Source organism: Lissotriton helveticus, chromosome 12 (assembly GCF_964261635.1).
Source record: "Lissotriton helveticus chromosome 12, aLisHel1.1, whole genome shotgun sequence".
NCBI classification, from domain to species: domain Eukaryota; kingdom Metazoa; phylum Chordata; class Amphibia; order Caudata; family Salamandridae; genus Lissotriton; species Lissotriton helveticus.
The window spans coordinates 197,971,088-197,996,170 of record NC_136073.1 but is presented as its reverse complement, the minus strand read 5'-3'; the positions used below and the strand labels follow the sequence as shown (position 1 = coordinate 197,996,170).

The following is a 25,083-nucleotide window of genomic DNA, read 5'->3' as shown; positions in this document are numbered from 1 at the left end:
CATTATTTTGGAATGTGGACATCTGCAGTATTGCTTTTGTTCCCAAGAATACCCTGCAAACATCAAACTTTGGGTAACCTCACAGAATGTCCTCATTTGATTGATATGGAGTGCTTAACTTGTGAAAGAATGACTGCTGGTGCCCAAGGCTCTACTAGGAAGACAGTGACCGGTGCAATTAAACGTTTGTGTGCTGAACAGAACATCTGCATAGTCTTACATCCACCTCATGCCTCTTTAATTTACTATCAACCACTCCCTGCAATTTTACCATACACTTGCAGGTTCCTTCTTTCTCCCTTTGTGAATTTTTTTTAGTCGAGCCTATCCCATTCCGCAGGAATGGATAGGGGAGAATTTTAGTGGCCAAAATAGGTTCTCAAACCATCGGCGGATTTAAGACAGTTCACGTGGGTCACGTGGACAAAAGCACGCGCATTTCCCCACATCAAAGCCATCAGCCTCCCTCCCACAGGCTTCCCCACTGTGCGCAGTGCACGCTGGCCTCACTTCTCCCCCCCCCCCCCCAATTGCTTTTTTTCACGGCCGTCAGGCCGTGAGCTACATCAAAGGGTTCGGCTCCCCGCCCCCTGCTTCACGGACACTTCTCAGGCCACCAGCCTGCCCAATACTTGGTTTTTTTTTTGCCACGCGGCGCCAATGCTTTGTTTACAGTGCGACGGTTTTCTTGAGTCGTGCATTCAACTCTTTGCTTCTCCACTAATGCATGGTGTGATCTGGATAAATAGCTTTGTCCCTGCCATGCTCCAGCTGCTAAACGCGGAGCTCGTTAAACGTTCCTTAAGTCCTCTGCAATGCAAGTGGAGTTAGTGAGGGAAGGGGGCGTGCAGGGGTGGGGGGGGCAAGCCTTTCCTAGCAACCACATGGCACAACACAAACACGAACCAGAACTCATTACAGAGGGCGGTTTTATGATCCAGGGGGTGGAGAAACACACAAAGTGATGGGGGCGAAGTGGGAGGAATATGAATGAAAACAAAAACAAGGCGCTGGGAGAACACCACTCTTTCTGGCGTTAAAGGCGGAGCGGAGCGTCCCAGACACCAGCTACCTCCCCTCAGGAGCGACAGGAAAGTTAGGATCCAGACAACAGGAGTCTTTTCTGGCCATAAAAACACCACCTGCTGCAGCAGGAGGGCTGCCAAGAAGAAGCGGTGCTTGTTTCTAGCGGTTTCCTTCAAAGATTGTGGGTCACTCAGTAAAAGAAGGTATCGTGTATTTTTGGGGGGTGGGGCAGTGCAATTACAACTTTTTTTTCCTGATAACTGTATTTTATTATTCGTACTATATCCGGGTTTAGCATCCTGTCTGGTTGAATTTGAAAGGTGATGTGTTTGCACTCAGCACTGCAAGAGTGGTAATTGACATGACCCCCCTGGCATGAACATATTGTTCCGACAAAGTTTTATTTCAAAAGGCAAAATAAAATTGTGTGTTGCGGTGAAAAAAACTGTTAACAGAACGAGCAGAGTTTAGCAGTGTTGTTTTCGTTTATAGCGCTGAGCAACTTGAGTGGTTTCAAAACACTGTAGAAGATATGTCACGCAGAGTCAGGGTCGTGGTTGCCCTCCAATGTGGTATGTTTTGTCTAGACTAGAGGCAGATATGTTTTATGTGGCGATCACCACAGGCGTTCACAGTTATAATGAGGGTACTCTGAGGGCAATGTAGGCTTCGGTCTTGATCTTGCTTGTTTTACCTTTCCACTTAACTCTCCTTGCCCCACCGGGAAGCACGTTTAGCCTAACATTACTTAAATTTGACTGAAGTCTATCAATCTGATGTCAAACAATCATGACAAAGTAAAGAGCAGCAACTGAATAAACGAGCTTTACACGGTTGCACAAAAACAAACAAAAACATATTTAGTTACTCCCAATTTTGGCAAGTAATGGGGTGTGGTACTAAGAGTTAAAGTTAGTTGCTCACTAGGATATGCTGGCTTTTAAAATTCTGGTCCTGAAGTGGACATGTTAGAGACTTTAGTGAGGCGGGCTGGCTTTTTTCTACAATTAACCCCTGGAGTTATTGGTGGTGTTTGCAGTCGGGTATCACAGAACAGCTTTTTAAACTTTAATTAACCTATGCTCACTATTGGCCTAGTTTCTAAAACGAATAATGGAGGAGGCTGATGGCTGCAGAATTTGCTGGTGGGATGGCAATGGGAAACTTTAATACACGCCATGAAACAACGCCCCCCAAGGGACAGATGTATTTAGTTGAATTCACAAAGTCTCATAGGTGGCCTTATATGCTCACAGTCATGCCATGTGTACAACAGCTCTACTCACTTCTATAAGTGATAAAAGCCCCAATACAAAATGTATTTAGGCAACGCAGAGGAAACCAAGACAGATTTGGTTATTGTGCCAATCTAATGCTTCAAGGTAATTGACAGCAGAATTGCATTTAGCTTTCAATTGGGTCTCCCCCGTTCGCCCTTTCCTCTCATCCCCTTTGTCTCTGTGCATCGCTCTTCTGTCTCTGTTCCCCTGCAGATGTTTCTTCTGCCCCCTTAGCTCACTCTCTCCCGCTCACCCTCACTTACCCTCTCACCCTCACACACACCCTAACACTCACCCTCTCACCCTCACACACACCCTCACACTCACTTACCCTCTCACCCTCACACCCACACACCCTCACCCACCCTCACTTACCCTCTCACCCTCACACCCCCTCACATCCCCTCACCCTCCCTTACACCCCCTCAACCTCACACCCCCTCAACCTCACACCCCCCTCGCCCTCACCCACCCTCTCACCCTCACACCCCCTCTCACCCTCACACACCCTCTCACCCTCACACACCCTCTCACCCTCACACACCCTCTCACCCTCACACACCCTCTCACCCCCTCACCCCCTCACCCCCTCACCCCCTCTCACCCTTACACCCCCTCACCCACCCTCTCACCCTCACACACCCTTTCACCCTTACACACCCTCAACCCTCACACACCCTTTCACCCTTACACACCCTCAACCCTCACACACCCTTTCACCCTCTCACCCTCACACACCCTCACCCTCACACACCCTCACTGTCACACACCCTCACCCTCACACCCCCCATCCTCACTCACACCCGCACCCTCACACCCCCTCACCCACCCTCTCCCCCTCACACCCTCTCACCCTCACACACCCTCTCACACTCACACAACCTCTCACCCTCACACACCCTCTCACCCTCACCCCCACATTCCCTCACACACCCTCACCCTCTCACACACCCTCACCCTCTCACACACCCTCTCACACACCCTCACCACTCTACCACTCTACCGCCCTCACTCTACCGCCCTCACTCTACCGCCCTCACGCCCTCACTCTACCACTCTACCGCCCTCACTCTACCACTCTACCGCCCTCACTCTACCGCCCTCTCTCACTATACCGCCCTCACTCACTCTATCGCCCTCACTCACTCTATCACCCTCCCTCTATCTATCCATCTATCCCCCTCCCTCTATCTATCGCCTCCCTCTATCTATCTATCGCCCTCCCTCTATCTATCTATCGCCCTCCCTCTATCACCCTCCCTCTCTTCCAACCAACTCCTTCTCTAACTCCGTTCTCTTCTCTTCTCCTGGGCTGATCTGCTGTTCTCTTCCACCCGCCTCCTTCTTTAACTCCCTGTTCTCTTCTCCTGTGCTAATCTGCTGCTCTCTTCCACCCCGCCTCCTTCTCTAACCCCCTGTTCTCTTTTCTCCTGTGCTGATCTGTTGCTCTCTTCCACCCCGCCTCCTTCTTTACTCCCTGTTAACTTCTGCTGATCTGCTGCTCTTTCACCTCACCTCCTTCCCTGTTCTATTCTCTTCTCCTGTGCTGATCTGCTGCTCTCTTCCACTTGCCTCCTTCTTCAACTCCCTGTTCTTTTCTCCTGTGCTGATTTGCTGCTCTCTTCCACCCGCTTCCTTCTTTAACTCCCTGTTCTCTTCTCCTGTGCTGATCTGCTGCTCTCTTCCACCCCACCACCTTCTTTAACTCCCTGTCCTCTGCTCTTCTCCTGTGCTGATCTGCTGCTCTCTTCCACCCACCCCCTTCTCCAACTCCCTGTTCTTTTCTCCCGTGCTGATCTGCTGTTCCCTTCCACTGCCTCCTCCTCTAACCCCCTGTTCTCTTCTCCTGTGCTGATCTGCTGCTCTCTTCCACCCCACCACCTTCTTTAACTCCCTGTCCTCTGCTCTTCTCCTGTGCTGATCTGCTGCTCTCTTCCACCCACCTCCTTCTTTAACTCACTCTTCTCTTCTGCTGTGCCGATCTGCTGCTCTCTTCCACGTACATCCTTCTGTAACCGCACACACACCCTCACCCAACCACAATACACCCAACCACACATACCCACAACCACACACAGACAGCCACACATACAACCACAAACAGACAGCCACACATACAACCACACACAGACAGCCACACATACAACCACACACACAACCACACACATCTATCTCTTGCCCTCACTCTATCTCTCGCACATACACAACCACACATACAACCACACACATCTATCTCTCGCCCTCACTCAACCTCTCGCCCTCACTCTACCTCTCGCCCTCACTCTACCTCTCGCCCTCACTCTACCTCTCGCCCTCACTCTAGCTATCTATCGCCCTCACTCTAGCTATCTATCGCCCTCACTCTAGCTATCTATCGCCCTCACTCTAGCTATCTATCTATCGCCCTCACTCTAGCTATCTATCGCCCTCACTCTAGCTATCTATCGCCCTCACTCTAGCTATCTATCGCCCTCACTCTATCTATGGCACCACCACAGCATCACTCAGGGGCACCACAGCATCACTCAGGGGCACCACAGCATCACTCAGGGGCACCACAGCATCACTCAGGGGCACCACAGCATCACTCAGGGGCACAACAGCATCACTCAGGGGCACAACAGCATCACTCAGGGGCACAACAGCATCACTCAGGGGCACCACAACATCACTATGGCTACCACAGCATCACTGATCGCCACAGCATCACTCGTCGCCACAACATCACTCAGCGCCACCACAGTATCAATCTGTGCAACCATTCAACAACAACTGGGTCAAATATGTTCTCTCAATGTTTCAAGCTTTATTACAAATGTCACAAAAAGATGTTAATATTTCACTTCTGTTCTTGGATTTTCGTCACAATAAAATACACTGAACATATTCTTCACAAAAGTTATTTACAAAAGTTTAAGCTATTGCCATTATAAATTACAATAACTTTTTTTAAGTATTAATTATTTTAACAAATTTAGTCGTTATTTGTATTATCAATACATCTAAGTCACGAAAATACAAAACATGTTGCATTACAAATGCTATAGGTGTCACATTTGCAAAAGATAAAAGTATTGGCATTGTAAATGACAAAGCTATTAATTTCGCTATTTTCAAAACCAACACATAGATAAAAAATGTGTCATTTACAAGACCAATAGCTCTAACTTTCCTAATGCGAGGCCTATTGCATTGCAAATGCTTGTCCTTCTTTCTCAGCTCCATCTTTCTGCTTTGCGAGTCTCCCCCTTTCTTGCTATTGGTAAATGTCTGATGCTAAAAAATAAGCATCTGTCCACAATATCCTCTTGTGCAAGTTTGTAATTGAATTTGCATGACTTTTGCTGGGCCTATTCTCCCTTTTCCCCTTGCAACACCAAATCAAATTACTCATTTCTGGGTCCGTTATCCCAGTCACATCCACATTTACCCCAGAATAGAAAGTACTTGTATGAGCATCATTCCGCACACGTGCTGGAATATTCTGAACATGGTTGACAAACTACTGTTTGCACAGGAACTGTAATTACAAGCTTTGTGGTAGTTACATGCGCATTTTGGTGCACAAATGACCAAACTCCCGGCGTTATGCCCCATTTTAAAGGCCACAACTTGTTATAGGCGATAATTATCGCACCTTTTAAATTCCGATCCCTGTGGGTGGTAGTGGATTTAAAAAAAAGTGCGATTATGGCCATCCCAGATTAACCACTGGTAATTAATCGCTAAGTAGTGGCTAAGAATTTCTATATGTAAAGCAAATCCTTCAACTTTTGTACACTTTTTAGCGCTATACTTGTAATAGTAATACAACTAAAATAGAGTGACTATTTTTTTTTAATATCCTTAACATAAATACATGTAACATTTTAAGAAATATTGGCAAAAAACTTCAGAATGTAATAGGAGAGCTGTGGAAGCTAATAAAACGTCTGGTACGAAGGTCTCCAGGTTTAATTACATGCATTTGATTAAATATTGTATATTTGTGTAATCAACATGAAGAGGACAGTTGCAAGAAAATGTAAAATACGTTTGTAGATGATGAAACTCTGCCATCTACTGGCCATAACGATGTTAACGGCTAACTAAAATTACGTTTTTTAATGCAATGTTAATGGGATGGACATCAAATGAAAACAATAAGCACCTGCAATTAATTATATCGGCCTGGATCTCCTGAAATTAATGTAAAATGAATTAACAAACCGGGAATAGACATGTGAATCGTTTGCGATTCTTCAATTCAAAATTCTGCACTGTTGGCTGTTCTGTTTCTTGGTGTACCAAGATTTAACTGGTGTGTGGCATGCAGTAGACTATAAAAGATGGCGCAATTACCCGATTCTTTGAATTTAGTTTGTACGTGGCTTTCACTAACTGGGGACATAAGGTTGCAAAGGCACAACAAAAGGGGATGGGTATAAACTAGGCCTGGGCGTTGAACTCCGCTCCGTTCGCAGAGTTTTGCGCGCTCGGCGGAGCACACCAAGTTCCAAAAAACTCTGCTCCGCAAGTTTTTCCCCGCTTGCCAACATCAAGTTGGCAACTTGCCAACATCAAGTTGCCAACATCAAGTTGGCAAGTGCGAATGGGGAAAATCCACCTCCCGGCTAAAATTCTCAACTCTGGCAGTCGTGGATAGTCGCGACCTCTCCCATTGAGAAACCTTCCGTTCACGTTGAGATAGCTGCCGCTCGGTATAAAATCTACTCAAGCACCAAGAAAAGAAGCAGCACCCTTTTCCAGTTCATCAGGCCATCCATCAAACTGACCACACTACAAATTAGCATTTGAAGTAGTTTTCTTGACATGTAAAGCAAACCAGTGCCAGAGATTATTAAATCCACACAAAAGCCTACTTTTATTTTACAATTTCCAATATGCAAGTAAAATATTTATCCAGTTGCTTTAATCACGCAAACTGTTGGAAATACTTGTAGACAGCCTATATATTTGCACTTTAGATTAACAGTACAGCAACATATTCACTGATGCATTATTTTGTTGGATGCATTTTATACAAGACACTAAAGTAGCCATTGATGTCACAGAACGTAGAGGCTGTCAGTGATGTAGTAGTCAGTCTATTTAATATACCTACATTGCTGATATTTATCTACATTGTAACTGGACGATTCTAGAGCATGGATGTGAGAATCTGGAATATTAAATGGGGGTGGATGGGATGAAGCAACATTGAGCTCCCACACAGTTAAGCACACAGCACCCCAAGAAACAGATTTCAATTTAGGAATCCTGGCTTACCCCTGATTTGTGTGACTCAGAGCGACAGGCTTCTCTCTGAAAATTGCATGGAACTATTTTAGCAGTATCAAACCAGTATTAAAGTAAGAAATGTAATTTTAAAATTCCCAAAACAAGTTAGTAAAATATTAATTTATGGATTAAAATGACAGCATACAGTGGAAAGTGGGATTAAGAGTTTACAAAATACATATTGCATCCACTAAACACAATTGAAATGGCAGCGTTATTCTGCGAGTTATGGACAATTGAGCCTTGGTGAGAATTCAGGCTGACTGCGATGTAGAACGGGACAGGTAAAGCTTAGCAGTTCACCCCGGTCAACAGTTTACCTTTGTTGTTAGTCTCCCAGATAGAAGTAAAAATTCTCCAGCAGGGCAAGGAAGGATGCTCTGGGAAGGGAGGGCAGGTAGACTGGCTTAGAGATCCCACTGAAACCATGTGCCAAAAGCTCAGAGTGGGACCGATTTGAAATATGTCACTTCAATGTTGGAATCACCTGTCCTCCTTCGCCTGCACGCAGTGCTGACATTTGTAAAAAACGTAGTGCCTGGGCCCTGTACAGGAGGACACTAGAGTTTGCATCATCCATTGCCGCTGGCAGCACTGCCAACAACAGCACCAACACACTACTAATCATCACACTCTTAAAAGTGTGACAGTTCATACTATTACAGGCCCCCGACGCTATAAGATTGGCTTTGGAGGCAAATACTAATAATTAGAAATGGAACTTGAAATAATAAAACAGAAGTTGTTGTGCTCGTACCTAAATTGACAGACACCTCTATCATGTGGCAGACAGTCATAAGCCCTGGTGCTGGCAATTGGGTACTGGCGCCGAGCACCGGACAGCACCGGCACAAATTAAGCACTCCCTGCACGTGCTCTATATGGACCTAATCACTTTTTTGCAGCTCACAATCCGCGTGTGGGGCAAGGATCAAAGCAGCTGATAGGCATCATTTAATGAGGTTAGATGCCTGATTTTGTGGTCCTGCTGGAGCTTCTGCTTTAAAAATCTCTGAGTTGGGCAAACCAAGACATCCTGCTCGCCGAAGCTGCATCTGTGTCAGGTAAGCTTGGCAGCTTATCCTGGTCTTCCTGAGGTTGAAAAATACTCAACAACCTGAGAAGTTTTGATCAAGAATATTTTCCGTCTCATCACAGTTTCCAGAATCCTATTGACAGCTTCTAAGGGGCCAGGGCACAGGTAGCAGTGGGACACAGGTGCAACCACTCTTCAGCCAGGCACCAACCCATATTCAGTCCCAGCTGCTCAGCTGGGTCGTCTGCTAATACGCTTTTATTTGTCCTTCATCTCTCTGGGACTGCATCAGGCCATCAACAGACGCGTTTCGGTAAAAAAACATAGATGAAGGTTTTTTACCGAAACGCGTCTGTTGATGGAGTGTCTGTTTGCTGGTGACAATAAATAACCCAAACAACCCCCCGTGAGTGCCTTTTTTCCGGGTGGACGGAAGTCCAGTGGTACCGATATTGGAGCGGTGATTTGATTTGTGGGCGCACCCCCACATTGGAAAGCACCCGCCCGCGAGTGCATTGTCCTGGTGTTTTTGGAGCGATAATATATATATATATATATATATATATATATATATATATATATATATATATATATATTGATTTGTAAAAAGTTAGTACAATGCATTTTCAAATTACTTACTAAAATGGCGACAATTTTCGTTTCTAAAGATGCAAGGTTGTGAGTCTAGACTTTTAATGGAAATGGAAGAGGGGACTTACTTTCTTACTGCACATTGCACTTTAAAAATGGTCTACACACAAAGGACTCTATGGTCCAGTGGAAGGCTTGTAGTAGCCGAAACGCGTAGGCCGTCCTAATCGCTGCACGATTATTTTTGCACATGGTGTGTAAATAAATAAACTTTGTGTTCAAAACTACCTGTTGCTGTGCCGTGACTTCAATTGCCGAGAAAAGTGGTAAGAAGAATCCAAGAAATATATATATATATATATCTCAAACTTGCAATACTTTCCCTCTGCTTTCACGCAGAATGACAAGCGTAGACCTTCTAGTGTGCAAGCATTATTTTATTTTCAGCTTGTTGCCTTGACGCGTTTCGCCCGTCCAGGCGGCCTTGATTGAGATATATATAGATATATCTATATATATCGAACACACCGTCACCTTCCTCGCGCTCTGGACAAACTCCAGCTAGGAAAAAAGTCAACGGACACGGACCATCTGTAGTGCTCCAATTTTTAATTAAGGTGCAGAAAAAAGCCTCATGACGTTTCGGCTCGCAAGAGCCTTGTTCACATGAAACGTCGACGACAAACCCCCCCTACCCTGAGCCTGCATCTGCAACGCCCCTTTTCCTTATCCCTCCTTTACAGATAACACAGACGAAATACCCACTGTGATACAGCAAGAAAGAGTAACATTTTTTGCGAACAAAGTCTTCGGGGCAGGCTCTATGTTGACAACCCCAAGGACTTTTTAGCCTTAGACCTAACGAAGATTTCATTTTTTCTGACCATCTCGGTCTTCTCTATTCACACTAGCACCTACTGTTCACTCTATCCTTTGGTTCACTACTTGACAGCAACCCTTTTTCATTTGTATACATTGTATATTGGATTATTATAAGAATTTTTAAAGAAGAATAAATAGTCGAGTCTCCTCTCTTCTGTTGAGACACACCTTAGTTTCTTTTGTGGTTTGTTGGACGTACTGATGTGTTGGGCTATTTGTTTTCTCTATGTTTTTTCTCCTAAAAAATTTCCATTGCAGGATTGAATCGCATGGGTAATAAATAAAAACAAAAAGAAGTGTATTGTATTGAAGAAGTACTGATAATCACATTTAGAATCAACATCTAGGACCATTTTTGTCTGTAATTAGTACTCAAACCTGAGCATGTCAGATACGTGTGTAATTTTCATTTGAATAATAATACGACACAATAGCACAAACAAACAATACTACCATCAAACATGTAAAAGACAATCACTATATTTTTATCTCTTTATTCAATTTCTAATCTTTTCGAGTGCCTTTTTCAACAGGCGTCGTAGGCTCTATTCTCAAACTCACCTCCAGCCGAGGTTCAGCGTTGTTGTGCACAGATAAAATGTGGGTTACTCCATTCTTGGCAAGAGTTTCTTTGTCTTCTGAATCTGTTGACAGACAGGTGTACAGTGAAGAACAATCTGCGTCATGGTTCATAATATTACGAAGGTTTTACAGGTGATCTTTTAAAATTCCAGGGCTTATACAATAATTTACCTACACATTGAGTATATCAGCAGTGTGAGGGTGGGTCTCCGTTTCTAGCTTACAATGAACCCTGATAAGACCATGGACACTCGGCGGGAGTGAGATCTACTTCACTTGTTAATAGAACACAGTGTATCCTTAACCTGGGATTTGACATTTTTAAGATTGCTCATTAATTTCTAGGTAAACTCGGTGGTTGAGGTCTGTTATTACCAAATTTTGGTTTTTAAGAAGGTTTTCCATCGTTTCCACCAAAAAGCATTTATGTCTTCACGCCTGTGCTATTTCAATTTTCTTTTCTGTGGCTGCCCAAAGAAATGTACTCCATAGTCATAGATAGTTTGGATATATGACGTTTTGTTGGTAAAAATTCTGTGGAGACATAATAGCGCTCTATTAGCAGAACAGACTCTGCTGGCTTCCAGTGGAAGAACAGATTAATTTGAGGGAATTGTGAAAGTCCCATTGTGCACTCTAATAAACTGGTCGTTCTACCCTATCTGAAAAAACTGTTGCTTATAATCCCAAAAAGAGAGATAGTCTGGCAAAGTCTCTTCTTTAAAGTGCCTAGCTTTGGGTGAATAAAGAATAAGGAGCCAGGATTTTCACTAATATTTGTGATTTCCCTACCAGCGACTATTCAAGCAGAATCATTTTGCTAACCATAAAGGAAAGCTACAAAGGGCTGAATTTTCTAATCACATCCCCAATCACTACTCCTGACCACAATCATCCTTGGCACTAAGAACCAAAGGGTAATTGTGTACTCTACATGAATCAAATGAAATCAAGAAAAGTGTATACATATCCCAGATTAGCATGTTCCTTGTAGCAGATAATATGTCTTTATCTTGAGTTTCTAGGCTGCCTCATGTGCGACTAGCACATCTTGTAGAGGGTGGTGATGCCACGCAGATTTACAGGTGGAATTTTCCTAATCTTAACCATAAACCAGGTGAAATGTTATTGAGGGAATCCACTGGGTTAGGGTTATGGGAGGGTTGCAGGCTGTAGGAAGACAATGGAAACTGCAGCTAATGATTGCAGTCTCTGAGATCCCTGATTAGGCTGGTAATCAGAGCTAGATCAATCAAAGCCAGCAGATAGATACAGTTAAATTGCAGCTATGTTGGTCATCAGCCAGGACTTCGGGGACTGAAAAAGCACCCTTGAAGTCCTAACTGATGACCATTATCATAACCGAACCTGAAAGCTGGTAACATACCAGACGTGATGTTCTTCTCCAACAACATCTCTCAATAACACAAACTATTGAAGCGTGTCATTTGTATTCCACAAATATGGTAAATCCCATATGGTCATAAACCGAACTTCTTTCCATCACATCTGATGGACGCAACCCACTCCATCTCCATTTTTAATAACAGGACGAGAATGGTACAGGCTTCTGACGACAACCTTGAAAAATTCTTTGGTTTTGAGATATACAATCTAGAACAGCTAAATATCAAATCTGATCAAAACTAAACCTCCATCCATGTTGTCTCTTTCCCCCACCTCAGATAAGACTGAACCCCTTTCTCCACATCCTCAGATCTTCTCTCAATTTGTTTCCCAACATCAACTTCATTGCCACTCCTTTCCTTCTCCCTCTTGATTGTCACACATTCCAACCCTTCAATAGGGCTCCCTCTACAACTTCTCCATCTATCATTCCCTCAGTAGAGACATCATCCTGCAAGTTCCTTCACCCTAAATCCTTTCCTCCTACTTCCTGCCCCTATTTCCCCTTCTCTTACCTACCGTTTCCCCCCTACATCGAACTCCAACTCTGGAGAGCTGCCACCCACTCTTGCTGCTCAGGGATAAGGGCCAAGAGTACCGTATCCCCGATTCTCTTTTTTTTTTTTTTTTTTTTTTATTATTTTTATAGAGACCAAACATTTAATCAGTATAAATTAACAATGCTACTGAGTTGGCTATACAACATTCATAATAAATGCTACAAAATGCATACATTGATTTGAAGAATGAGAGAGATAATAAAGAGAAAACATAAAGCCTACCAAGGCATAGAAAAGGCACTTTCAGAAACATATGAATAGATTAATAGTACATGAATCTTGTCCTAATACCACTAATACAGCTAATGATTTATCCGATCCATTCGGCAACAGGTGCCCAAGCTCGAGTTGCCAATTGCCTTCGTCTCCCCCCTCTACGGGAGAATGCTGAGAATTCTAAACAATGTATGGCAAGCAATCTTGCCCTCCACTGTACAAATGTAGGTGGATCCGGAGATAGCCACTGGGAGGTAATACATAGTCGGACCTGTGACATAGCGATAAATATAAGGGCTGAATCATTGACGACATTTCCACCTGCTAATATGTTTCCTACATCTACCCCAAACATCACCAGTGCAGGTGTTATTGTACATCGAATCTTAAGCGTGACATTAATAAAATGCTCGATGTCATCTAAAAAGGTCCGGAGCGATAAGCAAGAATAAAACATATGTATTGCATCAGCTGCGTGCAACCCACATCGCGGACATGTATTACCTTTTGTGGCCCCCATTTTGCAATCTTAGCAGGCGTATAATATAAGTCCAACATAGCCATATAACTTTGAGTTTTTAAAGAGCCTGACACTATAACCTGGTTGGCAATCCCCGATTCTCAATTGTATGATTCACAACTGCTGCTTTGGAGTCCAACACCTCATTGAGATGCCTAACCCCAGCCCATCATTACCCTATTTCGACTACCTAAGTGCTTAATTTTATGCATTAACAGAGTGGGAAAAATCAGCAGTGGGTTTGCGATTATTTACCCCAATTCAACTTCCTGCAGGTTTATATCCTCCGACTACCTGTCACCTTCCAATGTCATTCAGTAGAAGTTAAGCTCCATGTCCCCATGCTTACCAGAATACACATCATGTACCATCCCCTGGGGAAAAAATGTATTCATTGAGCAATACATGTAACACATCACCTTCCAACTCACACTTTCTAACCACTATCACATCTTCGTCGGAGACTGCAGCTTACCTTGGAGCAATCCTAATGATAGTGTCTTTCCTTTTTCAACCTTCTTTCAGAAAAATACCTTGACCCAATATCTAAAACCCACACACATAAATGGGGCTGCGGTAAAGCTCTTAATTGCCAGAGATGCCTGTATCACTCAAAGACCCAATCATTGTTGACTGGGCCTCCACCACCACTGTTGAGACAATCAGAAAATCCTAAAAGTTGGATCTGATATTTTAGAAATGCCAACTCCACTGAGTTAACCTCCAGAGTGGCCCAAAAACCACCTACAATAACTGATGACATGGATATGAATGTGGCCGCCAATTTATTCAACAATAACTTATCTGCAGGCGTCAACAACATTGTCCTGCGGAGAAAGAAGAGTATTAACAACAATCTGCACAATGGTATGCTAAAGAACTCCACAACAAGAAAAAAACGAAAGATTGTGGCTCGTAAAACCATCAAATGGCAATCTAGTCTATTTACAGGCAGCCACAAGACCGTACAAAAAGACATCACAAATCAAAATCCTCATTCTTCATACCTCAAAATATTTCGGCCAAAAACAAACTGAAAATGTTCCTCAAGATTGGTAAATATGCCACTATCCCACTACTTTTTGCAAACGATTATGACTTTAAAAAGAGATACAAAGAAGGCAGCCTGTTTTTGATACTAAATTAAAAGCCAAAGAAGCATCAATCCATCAGCATCCCAGGACCTCACCCAAATCAGGAGAAGAAAATCCCCTAACTGCTGGTCCTTCTACAAAAGGATCTCAGAAACCCAACTCCACCACATTATCTCCATCATCAAATCTTCAAATCACATGTCCGACCCTCTTCTAGCCAAATTAATAAAAGAAATTAGCAACACTGTTGCCCTCACATTGGGCCAAATGTAATAACTTCTTCACTTAAAGAGTTTTTCTTGTCTCAAACGGGGTCAAGTTAACCCCTGCGGAAGAAAAGAAAACTTCTACCAACCGAGAAGACCTCAACAACTTCAGTCCCATCGCAGGCCTACCATTCCTAGCACAATAATTAACTGAAATTGGCAAGAGCAACAACCTCATAGAGGACTACTGATCTGTGTTCAAGATGGCTATAGCATGGATCATGACATTTTACAATTTATTAATGGTATGAATTTTATTTTAGGCAAAGGAGATTCTAGTGTGCTAATTGTGCTTGACCTCTCTTCAGCCTGTGGAGTTTAACATGCGTATTTAGACATTAAAGGGTTGCAAGGGTTTTGATCACAAGGATTCAATAGGTTTCTTTCATACCTAATCAACTGATCCCAAGTCATCAAAACAGGCAGTTCCTGCATCAGGCCAGTCACTGTACTCGAGGGTCTCCCTCAGGAGCTAATCGTATCTCCAGCATTTTTCACCCTCTACCTCAAACCTCTGATCATCATCAGAGACTCTTGCTTAGCATATCTTCAGTATGTGAATGATGTACAACTGTACCTGAAGGTTATCACTTTGAAGGATGTCACCTTGGTCACAAAAACACGTGTGAACATCCAAACCTGGGTGATCGCCTATCATCCCAAACTTAATGCTGTCAAAATAGATCTTCTAATCTCTTCTCATGCTTGTTTCTCCCAAATCCAGGAATCGATCATCCCTGCCAAATTCTTAGAAAGTAATTGGTCACTGATCAACAATGCCAAATCGCTGAGCTTCGTTCTTGACTCACGGTCAGTCATTTAGAAACCTGTTAACTCCTTAAACTGCAGTAATAATCACCAGATTTATTTAAATTACAGATGAAAACAGCTTTTCATAGATCTGGTCCTATTGACATTGTACTCTGGCGAATAAATCCTTTCAGTCATTAACAAAATGCATCTTGATCCACTAAAGGTGCCCCTGCAGTCTGCAACATGCATAATCTCAGGGTGTGGTCGCTGTCAACACATCCTCTTCCTACTGTGTGCTCCTTGCCGGTGCCCTGTTAATTGCAGAATCACTTTCAAGCTTGCTTGCCCACAAACTTGTTACTAGCAGACAGACAAGTTTTACGATTCCTGAAGAATCCTGGCAACTATAAATTTCCTTCTCATGTCGGAAACCTAAGTATTAAAAAAACATACATTCAAATAGTCGTTCTCGAGTTGTGATCCAGTGACCTGGAATGTCATTCCACCATCCATCCAAATCACCACCTCGTTCGGTATATTCAAACAAGAACTCAAATCCTTTCTCCTAGACCACTACTTAACGCTCCCTTCTCCTCAAAAGAAACACTACTTGTTTCCTTCAACTGAACAGGATTGGATTATTGATTACATTTACATACTACTTGATTGTCATTCTTTGCATAAAAAATGTATTGTTTAGCTAACAATTATTTATTTCATCCTCCAACAAATTACCTTAAAAATGTTTGCAAAGTGCTCTGATGCTGTGCAGCCTTTTCGCGCTCCCCAAAAAAGTAATCAATAAATAAAAAACATTTTAACTCACCTCTAATATTTCCAAGATAGAGCCCACCAATAACCTAAAAAGGACAAAGAAATGACAAATTAAAATTCTTGGAAGAGCCTCATGAACAACAGCCTCGGTTAATGAAATTGGAAAACGGGCACCGTCTCCAAAGAGTACCAGCGAAGAATACCAAAACCTATCAAATAAAATATTTGTAAAATCTACATAAAACATAGGTCGCATTAGAGACCCCAATTCGGTTGCTAAGAGCCATAAAATTTGGTAATAAAGTCCTATAAACTGTTTTAGTTTCAGTGCTTTTGGGGTAATTGCACCCCACAGACAATTTGGGATTCAAAGCCTAGTCCAGTTCAAGTGTTATTCACGTTTATTTGGACCAAAGATCCTCAAACATTTTTACAAATACATTAAAAAAATACATAGAAAATCTCACATCATTGTAAACACATCAGAAAATCATATTATACACTCAGCTTCCCTTTCAGCTTGACCCAGAACCATATGCATCAGATTGTATTACATTTCATATCTAAAACCATTTAAAAATACTTTAACCCTTTGCATAAATTTCCAGATGGCAACGGCTATGTCTAAATGGCTCAATTCTGTTACAAGGATTACTACCTGGGCCCTATTTTTAATATCAGACTTCTTAAAAATCGGCCGTAAAAACTGTATTCGAATATCTAAAAGCTTTTGACAGTCCATTAATATATGTAAAATGTCAGATGAAGTGCCCAAAGTGCAGGTGCATTTTCCCTTATTGTCTATCATAGAGCCTTTCACCCCATTTTTTGCGTAACAGGGGTTCATCCCAATTCTTAACCTTAATAATTCTCTTCGTAATTGCCCGCGGGTAACCTATCGACATACAGGAAGCATTGTTTGTTTTTCCACGCGGTAGCCATAAAATATACTGAGATTTTATTCAAGAGGTAGTCTTAATCCTGTGCCCGTGAAATTTCTTACCCCTGTACCGCAAGTTCCCTCTTGTCCATTTTAATCAGGTAAGTGTTGGAGCACAATTTAACCTTCATCTGACAACACGCCTTTGTAATAGTAGCTCTAATCTCTTTTGCCCAAATTAATTTGCTCTTCTCAATTTCATTTTTGCACCATTGTGATATTTTAAAATCCTCTCCTGTTCCTAAACGCTAAAGTGCCCCATGAGGTAATTCCCAATTCAAGTCTCACAGCCTGAACCATTGCCGGCGTAGGCAATGAGAATACATTTTTCAAAGTTTTGCCCTCCTCAGCATTCCAACCATATTTGCCACTCAGGTAAAGTAATTCTGCACCATACAAAAACTGAGGGGTACCATAGCGGAGTACGCTTTTAAAACCGGTCTATCAGACATCGCGCCATAAGCCGTATTACATTTTTTCAGTCCGCTGACCTATGCTGATGATCTCAGCTTTAGTGCATCTAGGTAAGTATGCCATTCCAATCTTCTTTCAAACCACATTCCAAGATACCTATATTCTACAACCTTTTCCAGCTTCTCAGCACCCAAAAACCGAGTGAACCCAATTTTCTTTCGGCCAAATCCTAGGATCTTTGTCTTGTCCATGTTGACAAGATGTTTTTACAAGCGAAAGTAATCATTGAACCTACTTAACTTCCTTTGCAGGCCAATTTCAGTTAAGTACAATTCACCTATATCCACGGGTCTAAACAGTCGATTTGAACCACAAGATACCTGAAAGAGCATGACCACTGACCACTCTAACTCTAGCAGGCTCCAAAAGAAAAAAAAATGCCCTTTTTAAAAGGACGGATTCCCATCACTCACCAATTGTGACATGCTTCATCATCTGGGTCTCCTCCTAATGTCACACTGGTGGCACTAAGGGCTACAACCCTTTCAAAAGGAAAGGAGAGCTTGCAGATGTTTTGAGTGTATCAAGAGCTATAGATGCAATACACAATATAGCGTGCTATAATTAGACCTACAGATATGTGCGATTAAATTGTGTGGGAGTGAAACGTGCAGTGCAGAATGATTTGAAATTATGAATTAAAATTGAGCAGTGAGAGAAAAAAACCTTTATTAAAATCTCTCAAATCTCAAACCTAAAAACAGTGCAATAGACAGTTTTCAACAAATAACTGTCTTTATATGGAAAGAGAGGGTCAATATGTTTCAGCAAGAAAGGAAATCATTATCCTATGCCTTCTTCAGGACCACAAAAACATTGCTACTGCAAACGTGAAATAGATATGAGATAAGAAAAGGTTGGAACAAATACAACCTTGTCACCTGGGGCATCGTTTTCCCTTTCTTGCTACACAATATCCATCTATCTATACACACACACACATTTCATGCACTGACAATGTATTTAGTCACATGATCTGGTCACTACAATGGGCAGCATACATTCCAATTGTATCGGAGATTCAATACTGAAGCACTTTACTAATTAGTAAAGAGAAAAACTTCCTTTGGTCACTACTTACATTAACACCATTCGTATTTAATCACTCAATACTCTAATCTCACAAACACTCTACCACAAGGGGACTATATTCAATGCCCAAACAGTACATCAGAAATATGTCAAAAGTAGAAGATGTTCAAGATTATTTATTAAAAAGATATGTATTATAAAAACAAGAGTTCTATATAATCACAACGTTTGTTTTTTTAAAAAGACAAAAGAAAATATAAGAAAAACATTTCATTTGCAATATAGAATCACACCATTGACAGAAATCAGACAATTGATTATAACTACCAATTACACAAACAATGAGAGAAGGAAAAGACAGTACACTGTAATAAAAACTACATTTGTGTGAAACAGTTATAAAGACTGAAACCAGATAAATAAACACTTATTAGATATCTATGATTCCAGTCCATTACACAAAATGCATATCAAAGGCGTCGACGCATTTCGATGGTATTGTCCAAATTTATACCATCTTTATCAAGACATTACTATAACTCTCATGGTTTAAAATATCGTTGATCCTAATCGTAATCCTGTTTACTTATACACTATTGTTTGCCTTATGATAAGGCAGCCCCACATCTGGAGCCGGCAACTTTCCTCTGGTTTCTTATCCCCAGTGGAAGAAATACGGTAACTTGTCTCCTTAAAGGAATCCGAAGGCTCTAGTTTTTTAAGCCTGCAACGGTGCCCTCATCCTGCTTGGCAATTAGAGACCTTTTCTTTTTTATTAGTACCCTATTCCTTTGGTAATAAGGGGTCCCTCTCTTGACAATTGCACTTTACTAATTATACATCCATTCACTGCCCACATGTTGCTAGCACTTGGGAGACCTATTCATGTCTTCCAGAGAAGAATTGGGGAACACATTTGAGTGTTTGATGCATGGAATAACCCCAAAAAATAGTTAAATATAGTTCTACAAGTGAGGCAATTTTGGGGTCTTATGCATCAATTTCAATATATATTTAAATGGATACTGCTGCAGTTAGTGTTTGGAGAAAATTTAAGACACTGATGGAGCCTGGTATTCTTTCACAAAATCTGAATTAGAAGAGAGAGAATCAATAACAAACAAGCATTTGCAATGCAATAGGTCTCGCATTAGTAAAGTTTGAGCTATTGGTATTGTAAATGACACATTTTTTATTTATGTGTTGGTTTTGAAAATAGCAAAATTAATAGCTTTGTCATGTACAATGCCAATAGTTTTAACTTTCGCAAATGTGACACCTATAGCATTTGTAATGCAATATGTGTTGTATTTACGTGACTTAGATGTAATGATATTACAAATAACAATGGCTTTTATTTTATTTTATTCTTAAATAAAAGTTATTGTAATATATAATGGCAATAGCTTAAACTTTTGTAAATAACTTTTGTGAAGATTATGTTCAGTGTATTTTATTGTGACGAAAATCCAAGAACAGAAGTGAAATATTAACATCTTTTTGTGACATTTGTAATAAAGCTTGAAACATTGAGAGAACATATTTGAACTAGTTGTTGTTGAATGGTTGCACAGATTGATGCTGCGGTGGCGCTGAGTGATGTTGTGGTGGCAACGAGTGATGCTGAGGTAACGCATAGTGATGTTGTGGTGCCCCTGAGTGATGCTGTGGTGGTGCTGAGTGATTCTGTGGTGATGCGATAGATAGAGTGAGGGCGATAGATAGATATACAGATAAATAGAGTGAGGGCGATCGATAGATAGAGTGATGGCGATAGATAGAGTGAGTGCGATAGATAGACAGATAGAGTGAGTGAGGGCGATAGAGTGAGGGCGATAGATAGATAGATAAATAGAGTGAGGGCGATAGATAGATATAGTGAGGCGATAGATAGATAGCTAGTGAGATAGAGTAAGAGCGATAGATAGAGTGAGGGCAATAGATAGCTAGAGTGAGGGCGATAGATAGATAGATAGAGTAAGGGCGATAGATAGATAGTGAGGGCTATAGATACATAGATAGAGAGTGAGGGCGATAGATAGATAGAGTGAGGGTGATAGATAAATAGATAGATAGAGTGAGGGCGATAGATAGATAGATAGCGATAGATAAATCGATAGATAGATAGAGCGAGGGCGATAGATAGAGTGAGGGTGATAGATAGATAGATAGATGGATAGATAGATAGATAGATAGTGAGGGTGATAGCTAGCTAGATAGAGTGAGGGCGATAGATAGATAGATAGATAGATAGATAGATAGATAGATAGAGGGCGATAGACAGATAGATAGATAGATAGAGTGAGTGCAATAGTTAGATAGAGTGAGGGCGATAGACAGATAGAGTGAGGGCGGTAGATAGAGAGATAGATAGATAGATAGATAGATAGATAGACAGATAGAAAGATAAAATGAGGGAGATAGATAGACAGATAGATAGACAGATAGAGTGAGGACGATAGATAGGGTGAGGGCGATAGATAGATAGGTAGATGGATAGATAAGATAGAGTGAGGGCGATAGATAGAGTGAGGGCGATAGATAGATAGATAGATAGATAGATAGATGTGTGTGTGGTTGTGGTTGTGTGTGGTTGTGTGTGTGGTTGTGTGTGTGGTGTGTTTGGGGTTGTGTGTGTGTAGTGTTTGGGGTTGTGTGTGTGGTTGTGGGGTTTTGTGTGTGGTTGTGGGGTTGTGTGTGTGGTTGTGTGGTTGAGTGTGGTTGTGTGCTTGCTTGTGTGTGTGCTTGTGGTTGTGTGTGTGTGGTTTGTGTGTGTGGTTTGTGTGTGTGTGGTTGTATGTGTGGGGGGTGTGTGTGTGTGTGGTGTTGTGTGTGTGGGGGTGTGTGTGTGGGGCGTTGTGTGTGTGGGGGGTTGTGTGTGGGGTTGTGTGTGGGGTTGTGTGTGTGTGTGTAGAGTTGTGTGGGGTTGTGTGTGTGTCTGGGGTTGTGTGTGTGGGGGGGTTTGTGTGTGGGGTTGTGTTTGGGGGGTTTGTGTGTGTGGGGGTGTTGTGTGTGTGGGGGGGTTGTGTATGGGGTTGTGTGTGGGGGGGTTGTGTGTGGGGTTGTGTCTGTGTGTGTGGTTGTGTGTGTGTGGGGTTGTGCATGTGGGGGTTTGTGTGTTTGGTGGGGTTGTGTGTGTGGGGGTGTGTGTGTGGTGGGGGTTGTGTGTGGAGTTGTGTGTGTGTGGGGTTGTGTGTGTGGGGGGGGGTTGTGTGTGTGAGTGGAGTTGTGTGGGATTGTGTGTGTCTGGGGTTGTGTGTGTGTGGGGGGTTGTGTGTGGGGGGGTTGTGTGTATGGGGACGTTGTGTGTGGGTGTGTGTGTGCATGCGGGTTTGTGTGTGGGGGGGTTGTGTGTGTGGGGTTGTGTGTTTGTGGTTGTGTGTGTGTGTTTGGTTATGTGTGTGTGTGGCAGAGTTAATTACACTCTTTCACACGCTCAAATTCCTCAATTGATAGTTCTGTAGAAAGATGAAAATACATTCTTAGAAAAAGCCACATTATCCGGAGTAACCTATGAGCAAATCTCGTTTCCAAATACACAAATAAAAAGCAAATCGAGAGTGAAACTATTTAAAGTCGTACAAACAGTTCTGTGACAATTAAGGGAACAAGGGGCAAGGATGTGAGCATTGGTTAAAGGCCAGATCTACCGAATTTGGAACTGGGAGACCCTGTTCGAGTTTCGGCGTCGGCTCATCATCATCTGATTGTGGGCAAATCACTAAACTGCCCGAGCCTCAAACAAAAGGATGTGTCCTTGTGTCATGTAACTGGTGCTTGTGTGAAGCGCTCGAATACCTTCGGGTCGAATTTGCTTTACATAAAACTGCAAAAAAAACAGGCCAAACTATTTCTTTGTTTAAATCCCAAAATGAGGGGAGAGAGAGCATGTGTATTTGTGTGTGTGTGAGATTAGTTGGTGGAAAAATACACTAAGCCAGAATGTTCTACATTCCTTGCGATGTTTCATGGAACATTGCCAAAAGATGATGTCACTTCCTTGAAAGTTACAGCAGTTTCATTGCTATCATTCTATTTGTCCTGCCTCATACATTTCTAGGCCCGCTTCTGAGATTGCCCTTTAAGGGCTGTGGCATGGGTGACCAGCCTGCCGTTTCTGCTAGTGCCAGGCCTCACATTGCATCACATATTCGGCCAAAACCGCAGTGTAATTAAATGAAGCATGTTCTACTCATGGAGTTCGCACAGATCACTGCAAGGCCTTCTCTGGTATGTGATGCCGGATCAGCGCGGGAGATGTGTGCCATAGCTTCCAATGAGTTTCACAATTCACTGTAAACACATGTTAACGAAATGTGAGCATACTTCGCAATGAGGGCACTGGTGTACCTTTGCAGTGACGATGGCCACATCTGCTCTGCACTACGCTGTGGCCATATCTCAAAATAAAGGATGCTCACATTTCCAGACTTGGAGCCTGATGTACCAAACATGTTTCCCCAAAATACAGGCTTCGCGGGAGCTGTGCATCTATAATAGGCCTGCGTGGCTGCAGGCAGAATACAATTAGCCGTGCACTGTGCAGTTGAAATCCCGGGGGCGGGGGCACTCTAATTACCGGGCCCGTGTGCACGGGCACCAGAGCTGCTAACGAACCCTACGAGGGGCTCCAGTTCCGAGGCGCTAATGAGGCCACTGTGTGCAGAGAGTGGCACTCCAGGACGGCCACTGTGCAGACATCCTCGGGGGCGCACAGTGCGACACACGGCGGGAAAAATGGTTTGGGGCAAGGACCAGGCGCTATAGGGCTTCAAAAGCAAACAGAATATGGATAATTGTGAAAAAAGTGACGTAGTGCTACTTGGGTAAAAGCGTCAGGGGGTCCAAAGGGTACACGGACCAGAAGAATAAGGCACATAAGTAGAAAAAAAAAAACATGAGCCAGGGAGCATAGCAGAGGGGAACAGAGAATGGCGGTCATGGAGCATGGAGAGTAGGCGCTATAAAGACCAGGAAGTAAAGTGGGGTCCACAGGTGCGAAGCAGCATAGGAACAATCGGAGCAGAGGGTGGGGCAGGGGAGCCAGTCCGCATAGGCAGAAGGAAACAAAAGGACAAAGAGGAAAGGCGACCTGAGATCATGGGACCCAAGCAGCGGAGGGACGAAGGACGGCGACTGCTTTAAGGTGTAGGGCACAATTACAAATAGGCAGATGCTTCCGGAAGCATAGGATTAATGGACACAAGCGCACAGAGGGAAAGGCATCGGGGACAAGGAAACACAGGAGGCACCGTGACACGCTGGCTGGAATAACAACAAGCAAAACAAGTTAAACAGGTTTTAAAAGGAGACACGGCCTCCGGCCGTGAAACTGAAAGTACGGCCGGGCGGCCGTGAATAATTAGGTGGTGACAAATGCGCTGGGAGGGCTGCCTTTGATGTGGTAATGCGAGGCAGGCAGGCAGGCGGCTGGTGGCATTGTGCACGCGCTTTTTAGGGCTTGCGCAAGCGCAATGACCTAAAAAGCACATGCACTCAAAGGAATCGCCAGTGGAATCGCCAGTGGTGGTTAAACACTGGATAAGCCCCTATAGAGCTTCCAGCTGTGCACAGCAGGCGAGCCCTAAAAACAACAACAAAAACAAATCGACATTCTTTTCTCAATACTTTTGTTTCAAACGCCATGGCTTTACATCTGAGCTCTTCTGCTGCTTGTGCATTTACTGTAACCCGGACCTCAATTGTTGGTAGCAGCATGGCACAAGTCCTAAAAAAAGAAGTGGGGGAGGGGGGTAGACATCACGACAGGAAGTGACGTCACGAAAAGTGGCTTGCACCATCAGACTCATTGCCTCCCCTCACTCACCCCTTAGATGCGATTGCATCAGAGAAGCCAGCGCGTGAGCAGCATTCTGAATGAGCTTCGATCTCACCCCAGAGAGGCCAAAGAGTGAATGTGTGGCTCTATTTGCTCCAGTTATCGAGCTCCCGGTAAAATAAGTGGGGGGGATGCCGTCCACCCACGTGGTACCCCGACTCCAGCCCTGGGTAGCAGCATTATGAAGGTGCAAATTCTTTAGTGAGTCGGTCTCTGTACAGTAAAAAATTCCATCTTTATCCAAAAGCGGCTAATGCTCTATAAACATAAACGTGAATTCTCACAATGTTCAGGTGTCTATTATACAAGGGATTTTAGATTATACCTGCATTGAGATTAGTGGTTCTCAACCGCCCACAGACATTGACACCATGACTAACTAGTCTCGTTTTGGAGTGCGCCAAATCATGATAATTATAATACCACTGATTCAGTCAATAATAACATGAATGGGGCGTGGCTTGCGCGCCGCTGCGAGATGGCGGGTCGCCCTTGAGCTCCAGGGAGACAGCGGCTGTCGGGACGATTTGA

General features: G+C 43.0%; 1 protein-coding gene across 1 annotated transcript in view; it reads right to left on the bottom strand.

The window, feature by feature from the left end:
• The window catches only part of LOC144798334 (dual specificity protein phosphatase 22-A-like), a 156,221-nt gene that overhangs the window by 119,843 nt on the left and 11,295 nt on the right, over positions 1-25,083 (bottom strand). The window contains exons 2-3 of the mRNA XM_078669165.1: positions 16,320-16,353; positions 10,657-10,739 (exon numbers count right to left, since the gene is read on the bottom strand). Of these exons, the coding sequence (XP_078525291.1) occupies positions 10,657-10,739; positions 16,320-16,353 (117 nt within the window). The remainder of the gene's footprint in view (positions 1-10,656; positions 10,740-16,319; positions 16,354-25,083) is intronic.